Here is a 12,067-nt window from a genome sequence, read left to right on the forward strand (position 1 = left end):
AACTCGGCCTGAATCTTTTCATTCTTTAATTTTAGGTTTATTGTCTACAATGTGGTTCTAGTCTTGATTGTTTACACCATTTACATAATTTACGTTTGGTTTCACTGGGATTTTAGTTTATAAATGCTTTTATTTCTGTCCTATTTGTTTGCATCATTAACATTTCTTTACAATTACATTTTAGTCTAACATTGTAACTTTCTTTGCTTGTGTTTCTTTACATTGTTTTTATTTGTTAAAAAATCATTGAAATAGTCAATTTACAAAAGCATTATTTCTTTTTGTAGTTTATGTGGAGTAAATGTAGAAGAATTGGATTCCAGATTATTGTAATGTAGAAGCTGAACTCTCTTACAATGAATTTCTCTGCATTCAGTTGGTTTAAGTCATACCGACATATAACAACTGCTGGAGCATTTTGTGATAATTAGCAGATAATTCTTGATAAGATGGGTTTAATTGGCGATTTACTGCATGATTACCTTGTGAAACCCAGTGAAAGGAGGAGTGGGAAGTGATATTGGCTAAAGGTCGCCCTGCTCTCTTCACTGCTCCGTACAGTCTGATCTATTGGATCCGACTGCAGAATGGGCACAATTAGACCTGTTTGGCTGCTTCTCCTTTTTTGGCTGCTTCACCACTTCCTCAAGCAGCTTGAGATGTAACACCCGGCTCACCGAGAGCGCCTGCCAAAAGTTGACCCAGCGGGAGTCCACATGATACCAACACGCCGTTCAGACGTGAACTCAGGGTAGAACAGGGAAGAAAAACTGCCTCTGTGACCGCGTCGCTCATGTTTACTTGTATTTCGCTATTTCCTCCGTGCAAATGGTTAATTGTGTTGTAACCCAGGTTTGGAAAGTCAATGCAGGGTATGAGGCAGAAAAGAAAAAACGTGCAAGGATGATGGAGGAGATAGGAGGAGGAGGAGGAGGAGGAGAAGGAGAAGGCGAGGGAGCTGACCCAGTTAGAGAAGGAGAGGCAGAGCGAGGTGATAGGACGGAGCTGTGTGCCAGCGTCACCACTGTGGCCACCGACCCGCTGGGCCATCTGGCGGCCCTGTAATTGGGTTGGGGTTTTACACCTGAGCGGCACAACTCCAAAGAGATGGCTGGAGCAGAAAAAGAAACGAGCGACGCATCCCGTCCCTCCAGGCAGAGAAGGAGGGAACGACAGTGAAAGTAGACGACGGGTTAGATCAATTGACACCCCACTGTCTCTGAAATGATCCTTTTTTTTTCTTCTCATATTTGCATTTTGCATTTCGAGCTCATATCACTGAACAGATTTCTATCTGGTGAGGATTAACCCTTTGTGGGCCCACTCCTATTAGCAAAGCTTCTACCTGTGAGTGTCGCTGAAGGACGTTCCAGGACTTAGGCACCAAATCTTACAAAATAACGTATAAATATAAATCAAACATATGTAATGACCGTCACATTAAATAAATGATAAAACTGTCCTACTGCCAATTTACTGTTTACTTCTTTGAAAAGCATTGACGTTACTTTACCAGTTACCAAAATTACAAAGTGACTAAATACTTTGGAAGGTAACTTATGGATTTCCCCTAGTCTCCATCACTTGAACCAGCAGTGTTGCTGCGACACGAGCTGTTAACACTGTGTTGGTCAATATATAGATTCACATCCGTTATTGGAGGGATGTTCTATATTCTGGATGTTAAAGGAGGAAGATGCTCTAAAATCCGTGTTTGTGTTCCCCTAGCAAACTGTAGAACAAGAAGGGTTAATGTGACATCTTATCATTGAGGTATAAAGGACGAAGCTGCAAAAGCACATTATTATTTAAAGCTTTGTTGGAGTGGGTTGCCATGGCGATGCGGTAGACATTAACTGTGTTACAAAGGATGCTGCGTATGATTACATTGTGATGACAGCTTCGCGAAGAGGGGAAGAGGGTCGATACTCTCGGGCTTTCCATTAAGATAAATAAACCCAGATCCTCTTTGAATGACACCGAGTGTGAAGTGGACGGCGCGCACACAATCAAGGCAACGCGGAAGTCTCCGTCTCACGCTCGAATGGCCGAGTAGTCATTAAGGCACAAACAGGCACTGAATGAAAGTTATTTTCCTGTGGGTGACGTGAGAGGCATAACACACACGCTGGGTGGTCCTACACACGCCACTGCTCACATTTAGCTGTCTTTCTATTTGATGTTTTCTACCTAGGAGCGTGTGATGGTAATGCAAAGCTTCATCGGGATGCACGCCTCGTTCTGCATCTCTGAAAGGTCGCTGATTCACTTAAATGGTGTCATTTACATAGAAAATTGTGAAGACTCTGCTGAATTCATTAGTGTAATTATTGTCTTTGTGGAAACTCGCTGCAGAAGTGTGTTGAGACGTCGTGTTTGCGTTCCTGCCGCCTCTCTCTCATCGGGCTCCCACCCTCGGGACGTAATGATCGATTCTTTCTCAATAGAAGAAGCCTCCCACATGCGCTCTGCAGAGCGCCATTGTGCTCCCTGAAAGTCCTCACCTGTGTTGAAGTATCCCTGTCATTGCCAAGCGGGCCTCTCAATGGATCGGCCCCCACACTAACCTTGCAGCGTTTCAAAGGGAGGCCATTGAGGCCGAGCGCGGACGTGTGTGGGCGTTTTCGTGCAACTAAGCAGCTCTAAGGTTGAGAAGGCCAGAGTAAGCTGGTTTTTTATCAAAGTGCATTTTTCAATCTTAACATTGAGCCTTTTTCCTCCCCCTTTTTTGGGTTTGAGGTTATATTTCTAGGCGTCTTGTTTTACCCCCGCGACATCTCTGGAAAATATCTGCGGATGATAGACATAAAGACGTTGTTAATGAGGTGTTATGTAAGTGTTAAAGTCACAGCTGGAGAACACACTGATATCATGCTTTCAGTCTGTTGGAGAGCAGCAGCTGGCAAACATGCACAAGCCTGTGTGTTCGAAAAGATTCGGTTAGGATACAGTTGGGTAAATACTGGAGAAGAGTAGGGATCACTTGTTTCTGTGATACATTTTGAAGACTACTTCATATTCCATGTGCAAACAATATGCGAAGGCTACGTGTTGTCGTGAACGACTCCTACAAGGTGTCAGATGAAAATACATTTGACCTCCTCTCGATATTTTGACTGAACATAAATTACAGTCCGTATGAGTACTCCGTGCAGAATGGGACCCGATACTGGCATCGGTATTATTGCATCATTATTAAACATGTATCTCAATCAATTTTTTTCAAACCTTCTCGATCTCATGTATATCTGCGGTTCCCACCGGAAGCAGAACAGTTGTTGATTTTGTTGTCTTTCAACTTTTAGCCTGTTTCCACCAGATGTGATATGATATTTGCAATATTTAGATTGTAGAATGTTAATATCCGTTAGCACCCTCGCCTCAGAACGAGAAGGTTGTGAGTTCAAATACCAGCGATGTAGTATGTTGATATAGCGACATAAATACATTGGCAATATATTGTGCAGCACTAACCGTTAGCACACCACAGTTTTCACCAGCTCATAAAAAACATTTTTATTCAAGAACCTCAATCCTCATTTAAAAATTTAAAGAAACCATCAATTTCCCCTTAGATTTTAGTTCCAGTGCTGTTGATTACGCGGCCTCACTCTATTGACTCGCTGTACACCGAGCTGCCACCGAGCTTACTCTGTTTGTGTGCTGCTGTGTGTGTTTTCGGTGCTGGGATATCACAACACACTTCGGTGATGTGACACTAAAGTTTCTTGGGATACACGAAGGCGGCGGCGGGCCAGTGAACCTCCCACTCGCGCGCTGCCAGGTAAAATTACTGTTTTTGTCAGCGGAGTGTGGTGGCTTTGGGAAGGGAAGAGAGCAAAGTGAGCACTGACAGGACAGGGCTGTGTGATGTGAGGCCAGAGCGCAGGGAATAAATATATAAATAAATATATATATATTTGAAGGTAGAGTTCACTCCTGTTGTGGCCGACTGAGTCTGCAGCAGCTTTACCAACTGCAGGAAGGACACAGGCGGGCAAAAGCTCCACTTAAATTAATCTGAACTGCTTCTTTAACCCTTTATCGGCACATTTGCTAAGTCGTTTATCCCAAAATAGGGAGAAAAATTGTATACCCAGTTCATACGTGCCCGAAACAAAAACATTTATAAAAAATTCCTTTGCTTCATCCACAGAAAGTGCGTCTCAGAGTTCCTCATTGTAAGTTTATTTTTACTGTGATAAGTATCACTGCATCTCCATCAACTATAAATTGATGGTGTCAGATACAGTCTTGTAGTTTTGAGCACTCTCGCCTCACAGGGAGAAAGTCCCCGGTTTGAATCCAGGCTCCGGGATCTTTCTGTGTGGAGCTTTCATGTCTGACCTGTATTTGTGTGTGAGTTTTCTCCAAAAAACATGAATCCAGGACTATTTTCCGACCTTAACAATGAATATGAATGGATTTGTCCTGTGATGGGTTTGTGAGCTGTCCGTTGGGAATAGTTTAGCCAGACTAAAACTGCAGAAGAAGAATTGATGGAGGGATTGTGTTGGCTGGCGGTGGGCTGGCCACAGACTTAGCTTCCCCATTCTCTTTGTTCATTCTCAAGTCTTTTTATTCTTCATATTTTCATTCGTAAACCTTTGATTTATTCAGTAAGTGTGTAAGGCCTCTTACTCTTGAGATATTTGGATCAAAAAGTGTTTGAAATGCTTTGATCGCGGGGAAACAATCACATTTGTTTGGAGTCTCACCAGGTTAAAACACCCATTTCCACTGCTTCATCACTCTCAATGTGATTCACATGATTGGTCAGGCATTCGCACACCATTACGACCAACTTGGGGGTTCAGTGTCTCGCCAAAGGACACTTAGGCTCATGGACAAATGAACGACTGATCGAAACTCATTTCCTCAGTCAGTAATCACACAGTAAATCAACCAACTTTTGCAAACTCATATTGATGTGTACAAATGAAAGGAGCCGGTGCAGTGAGTTCAACTTCTGAGAGCGAGCTCCTCCAGGTGGTGGGAGCGATTGTTTGGCTAATCTGGTGCTGAGGCTGGTCAGGAGTGAGGCTTTGCTACATGTGCTCAGGGATTATTCCTCCTTTCCCTCCAGCTGTTGTTTGGATTCGGAATGGAATAATCGTATTATTTCTCATATTTCTGTCCGTCTTCACAGTCGCAGCACCGGGGAGTGCTGTCACACATAATGTGACGTCCTGACATGTCGCCTGACGTCTGTCCGTGGAGTCAGGCCTCTCGGCAAAGCACTAAAATTTCATCTCTTCCTTTTCATAATTTCAACTGACTGACCAACCTACCGACTGAACAACCCATCCACTAACTGACCCACAAACTGACCCACCCACCGACCCACCGACTGCCCCTAGACTCACCCACCAAGCAACCCTTCAACCGACCGACCAACACATCCGACAAACCAAGCAACCACCCAACTGACTGACCCACTGACTGACCGAACCTCACCGCCTCTTAACTTAAAGAGGCAATGTGATCTGAGGTGTTTCCTCTTCAGATGTTTCTATGATGCAGAAAATCAAGGGCCTGAAAAGGTTTCAACTCTTTCTCTCTATATAAATTGTCCTCACAAAGCTCAAACTGGTAAAAAAAAAACTTTGTCAGAAAAAGCTTAAATATGGAAAAAGACACTTTGTACCTCAGATGTAATGCAGTCCAAATTGCCTTGCAGCCTTGGCAAACTAATTTTACACATTTGTCAAACCCTAAATTGGAGTCTGGCTCTCTGACTCCTGTTTCCCTTCATGTTTTTAAAGATTGTATTAGGATGAATTGCAGGAGCGTTGCTTTCTCGGCTCTTTGAGGTTTGAAAAGGTGTTTTATTGGAGGCCGTTTGGAGGGTTAGGTCGCTGGTGGAAACCTATCTCTGTCCCACTTCTCATACGCAGCAACAATACCGATGTGAAAATATGGCTTAAATGATCTGCTCTGAGGACAATTTGACTATCAATCCTGGCCGTGTCCTGGTGTACTTTAGAGCGCCATTATCCTCTCGGATTGCTATGGTGACAGCCAAATTACAACCTCCACAACGAGAGTACACAATAAATAGTTCCCGTGTGTGTGTAGGGTGTCATGACAGAGTTGTACTACTCGAAGAAATTGAGTCTTGTCCGTTTTATTGTATGTGTTTAAGTTATTCAAGTTGAAAAATGAAATGACCAGCTTTCCACTCAGTGATTTAGAAACATGGAGTCATGATATTCTGTAAAGGCCTTCTGATGTTGTAGTCAGGCAACGGTGGGAAAACATGGGAACATTACGTGGAGCCGAACTCCCACAGGTGATGACTAACATGCTCAGAGATGAGTACTCCACAAAGCACGCATACACGCACACACATGAATGTGCTGGTGTGTGTGTGTGTGTGTGTGCGTGTGTGTGTGTGTGTGTGTGTGTGTGTGTGTGTGTGTGTGTGCAGAGCGCTCTCACTGATATAAATCCACATTTAATCTTCTTTGCTTAGCAACATTATGTACGTTGTGTTTGAATTTACACAAAAATAGCATGCTCGTGACTGATTACTATGAAATGAAAGTAAAACTGTCTTAGGTTCAAGCAGAGCTGGAAAGCTTCTGTCTCCTTCTTTACTCTTTGTGCTGCTTACTGACCCATCCATTAGCATTAACATTAGCTGAAGCTGTTGTCTTATCAGTTGGAAATAACTTGTACAGTACCATGTGGCGCCATTTGTTGGTTTTTGTCTTGCATCATAGCAATTTGGAACTTTTGAGAATTTGCTGGGTATATGGCAATAATGTTGAATATTGCAATAATTTTATTTGCAATGAACACAAACCCCCTTGTTGACTTCTTTTTTTTTTCTTTTTTGTGTAATTTTTCTTAGATTGTTGTTCTCCTGAATTCTACCTTGCGGCCACCATGTATAAAACTAGGAAATCTCAATCAGTTCAATTTAATCTATGTAATCACACATTTTTTTGTGAATTCATTGCAATTAATAACTTTTTTCTTTCAAATTTAATACGGTGATAGTTTGAATTTGCAGAGTGAGAATGTTGCAGAGTCCATTGAAACCATTTTTTGTGATATTTAAGGCCCGTTTACGCAACGTTTTGAAGTGTAAATGGAAAACAGTGCCCGGAGCCACTGAAAACACAACTTTAGAAAACTGCTTCTAAGTGCAACTTTTCTAAAGTGCTCCGACTCTGTCAACCTGAAAACGCGAAACAAAGAATGCACACCATGGCCGCTGTAAATAGTTGTTGTGCACATGCTCAGTAGATGGACAATAAGAACAATGTTTCCTCCTTCATGTCATGACTCCCAGTTCAGATTCTCCTGAAACTTGGTAGTTTTATAGTTGACAGTCACCGTAATAACGACCCAAATTGGTCGTCTTTCCACTAGAATGTCCGTGTTCTCCCACTGTCAATGTTTATAGAGTATTGCTCTCTGCTGTATGTTTGTGTGTGGTCTCATTTTCGAAACGTTGCCATGTGAACGTGAAACATGGGGGTGCTGAGCCGGCAGAAAACCTCTAACCCACCCTGCTTCCTCTTTCTCTGCCTCAGCGTCCGCCTGGCTGCCCGGCATCGCCACCATGAATGAGAATCGATGGGAAGCCCTGGCGGCGGCGGCCCCCGCGCCCACCGTCGCCTCCTCCTCCACCGCCGGCTCCAACACCACCAACATGGCCGGCCCCGGCATGGGTGAGAAGGACGAAGCCTTTTCCAAACTGAAGGACAAGTTTATGAACGAGCTAAACAAAATCCTATGTGAGTGTCTCTCTCTTCCCCCACAGTTGATTTTACAGCTGAAGGAATGAGGAGAAGATTGATTAGTGGCAATTAACACGACTCGTTTGTCATTTAAGCACCAAATTTCTTTGCTTTCTGCTTTTACAATTTCAAGAAAATACCTTTTTAGTGATGGATACACTCAGATTTTGGACTTTAAATCTGGAAAATAAATATAACTCATAGTGTTCTTGCAAAAATTTGGAATAAATTAGCAAAACCATACTGCAGTACAGAGGCAAGGAGCACTACCAGGAATTAACAGTCGCTACACTTTGGCAGAATTATTGCCATCTTTTAAAGTGCATTATGCAAGATTTGAGTAATATCATTTTTGTGCATTGGGTGGCAGTAGTGCGTCAAATTTTATTTCATATCTGTCCTGCAAATAATTTGGTTGTGTTTAAATCTTCAATGGATCTCATGAGCAGAACAGACTAGATTCATCAGACTGGACAAGCTGGAGCTCGCCTGCTGGTATCTCATCTGCAAGAAAATACAGATTAAAGAAGAAAAAAAAAAGTTGTATAGCTCATAAGTATTTTCTGTGGTACTGTAGCAGCGTTCTGTTGTCTTACAGAGACATCTAGTGGTCACAGACGGTATCACATGAGCAGACAAGAATTAAAAAAAAAAAAGTGAGCTATAGTCCCAGAAATACGGTACTTGTCAGTGGATTAACGTCAAGACTCAAGTTTTTTTGAAATTGTGAGATTGAATGCAACAAACAAAGAAAAAACAACTGTACTTTGAGTATTCTTAATGTTGAGGTAATTTTTGGGATTAAGAACTCCGCTGCAGAAATATTGATGCACAATTTGTAGTTATTTATACATATTCAGCCTATTTGATACAAGTTATTCACTCTCTGCTATTTCTGTCTGTTATTTTTGGAGATTTCTTTGAGATTCTGTGACTTCCTGGTGTCATTCGTAGCCCGAATCTGCCCCCGCCACATCGTTCAGGGCAGGTACGAACATGCCTGCACAGCAGCTGCAGCTCAGGAGCGCGTGATGCCAATCCAAATGTGAAAATGACTGACAAAATTCTTGGTCTCCTATCGTGTTCTCCTAAAGCTTGAACATTTTCTCGTTTTCTGGTATCAGCACATGAAAGGCGGAAGTCATCAGAACAGAAGCAACAGTTGAACTTTTAAAATTCTGAAACTAATCTCAGCAGGGATCAAATTCGTACGATGTTTATGCACGAAGTTCAGTTTTTGGTTTTAATTAAGCTAATTTGGCATAAAAGGGAACATTTTATTCTCTACAGCCCCATTTGTATTTTTCTGTTTTGTTTTCGACTTTCTCTGGTTCAAACCGTTTTAATTCATTGAATTTGATAAGTTGTCATTTGGAGGAAGACGGTGAGTCTCGAAGATGAAGCACTTAAGAACCAACAATGCAGATTAACACATGGCAAATCAAAACATTTGTTGGATTTCATGTTCCTGGAACAAACAGACTCCAGAGCTCATCGTGACCTTGGACAGATTCTCTAAGAATTTATATTTTACTGCTTAGCATTTGAGTCGATGTATTTCAGGCTTCAGATGGAATTTGTCTCGTCGGATCACCTTTTTGAGAGGAAATGATTGCTTCTGAAGAAAACACAACAATCCAACTGTTCCACATCTTAAGTAGGTCAATAAGCAGCATTTATTATTTTCTCATCTGGTCTATTTTTTACTGTTCTACGTCCACATTAGGGAATAATTCCACTCCTGCTGAGAATTCAGCAGAATTAACAACACAGGTGTCATTGTGCCTTGTGGGATAAAGCACTGCCTGGAAAAACAATGTAAATGTAAATATGCTTAGAGCTACAGGCTGGTGTGGAAGAAACAGAGAATGGCTCCAATTTCTTCTCCAATGACACCAGAAGCCACGTTTCCCCCATTCATAGAGATTTAATGTTATATATATTCAGCATGATAACTCCCTCTGTTATTGCAGGCTCCACACTGACTAAAATATATGTAATAATTCAAATTCAAATGGCTGCACGAGGGCTTGAATGTGACATTTACGGAAAGGAAACGATTACCATTATCAACTATTTCATTTTGCCCCCATCAAAATGTCTCTCATCAATACAAATTGCAGTTGCAGACAGGTCACTTTGTTTCGTAGCACTTATAAATTTTGTAAATTAAATTAGAGTTCGCCTCTGGCTAAGAAAAGAAGTTCCGAATTCCTCGCCGGGGTGACTTGTTATTGTTTTTCTCTCACCTCATCCCCTCCATCAAAAGCAGACTCTGCTCTGTGCGGCTGCCCGGCTTGATGATGAATCCCCCGAAGACTTGTTTACTCTGTGGAATATCGATACCGTCTGGAGGAAGTCAGGGGAGAGAGGAGAAAGCTGCACGCTCAGCACGGCCTGTTTACTGCAGCAGATCTTCTCCCTGGATTAGAACCCGGTTTAAGCCTCTTGCAGGCTTTGAGGGTGGTCACAGGAAGCTGTCGCATCGCACAAATTCTGTCAATCCTCACATTTCTGAGCCCTGGATATTGCCTCGGTCCACCCGTCTGTTGACTGAAGGCTTTCGCCTCGAAAAACCAACAACTGTTATGAATATTTGTTGCAGTCTTTTCACCTTTACTGTTTTTTTTCTTTACCTTGCAGTGGCCAAAAAGTTTGGTAACTCTTTGAAATATTCCAGTTTCCTGCCTATAAAATGTGACCTAATGTGCATCCAAGTGTCAATTGTACACATTTCAAATGTCTCAGCTCAAATATTGACACGGCTGCTGGGAAAAGTGAGTAAACTCTGGATTTTCAAGGAAAAACTTCACATTCGAGCCGCCGATGTACAGAATCCACTTTGTTTTCAAACTTCTTTTTATTGCATAAGTTTGTATTACTTTAATGTGTTTCATCTTGCTACTGTTTGTCTTTATACAACTGATTTTATATGCAACATTTGAAGGTTTGTGCCTAACGTGTAGTGCATTCAAAGTACCATAGTTTCTGCACAATAAGTCACAGTTTTTTTTTTTAGCTTGGCTCGTCACACCACTTATAGTAAAGAAGTGGCTGTTTGAAAAACAAAAAAACATCATGGACTTAAAATTTGTCAGGATTCAATTGTGACTATGTACTCTTTTAAAATGTAAAATAAAGCCTAAAAAATAAAAATAATAATAATAAAGGCAAATTGTATACCAAAACACAGTATACCAGTATATACCACCTCTGACCACTAGATGTCTCTCTATTGCAACAGAACACTGCTACTGTACCACAGAAAAACCTCCTTTATTACCCTATTTGACTGACAGAGAAAGAATAAAAAGTTAGACACCAGAATCTAAAGAGAAAATGATCAAATGTGCATCAGAAAACAGAAAGAGTGCAGCAGAAAGAGTGCAGTAGGAAGAGTTCAGAGTGTGAGATAAAGAAAACAAAGAAATCTGCTGTACTTCATTGAACTTCAAATATCTCAGTCGTAGGAATGATTGTTTACATCCACAGAAACGTCCGGAAAACGTAGTTTAGAGTGTTATGTAGTTTAGTTTATTGGACTTTAGGTTTGCTTATCTTACTGAAGGTTTACCTATTAATAAGCGTCTCTTTGAAGATTTAAAAGCTGTGTTCAATTAGCCGACTTTCATTTTATGAAAACTACAAAATTTCAAAGAGTTCAAACATTTCCTGCTACTTCAGATATTTGGAAGCTTAAAATTAAACATTTTCATATTCTTTAAATCATATTCGACAAGCTGTGGGGCTTCAGTCAGCCTTTCCTCAAATAATTAGTAGAGTTTTAGTAATTGATTCAAGTATTAAATGCCAGACAAAGCAGTCCGTCGGCGGCCAAAATGAGCCTTCTGATCGGTTTGTGAATGATCAAACCTTCCACATCCTCAGGAACACGACACTCACACCAGGAAACACACGCCAAGGCTCAACTATGTAATCACACCAAACCATACTGTGACTGTTTCATTTAACAGAGCGACTTCCTCCGAGGAAACCAGCGTATTGAATTTCTTAGTAAGTTTTCTAAACACCCAAGGCTTTACTCCCCGATAACAATTAACCTCTGCACGCAGAGGCTGTTTGATCCATGACTGCTGGCTCCACCAGCCATTACTTCAAATAACACACAGAAGAGATTGACATTTCAGGAAAATAAATAATGGCGTAACTCTTTCTTTTTTTTTAACCTTTCTTTTTTTGTGTGTGTGTGCAGCCGAAGGCACGCCGTAACATTTAAAACTTAGGCTTACTTTCTTACACTTAACAGCGGGGCAATTTTTTTAGTAATGTGATCACTTTTCACTGAAACGTGCACA

General features: G+C 41.4%; 1 protein-coding gene across 1 annotated transcript in view; it reads left to right on the forward strand.

Annotated features, from left to right (window-relative positions):
• syt1a (synaptotagmin Ia) overlaps positions 1-12,067 on the forward strand; it is a gene marked incomplete at its 3' end in the record, with an annotated part of 197,113 nt that overhangs the window by 142,360 nt on the left and 42,686 nt on the right. Inside the window, exon 4 of the mRNA XM_080491799.1 lies at positions 7,545-7,748. Coding sequence (XP_080347925.1) covers positions 7,574-7,748 — 175 coding nt within the window. The 5' untranslated portion in view covers positions 7,545-7,573. The remainder of the gene's footprint in view (positions 1-7,544; positions 7,749-12,067) is intronic.

The sequence above is a fragment of the Lipophrys pholis genome (genome assembly GCF_963383615.2).
Source record: "Lipophrys pholis genome assembly, chromosome: 22".
In the NCBI taxonomy this organism is placed as follows: Eukaryota; Metazoa; Chordata; class Actinopteri; order Blenniiformes; family Blenniidae; genus Lipophrys; species Lipophrys pholis.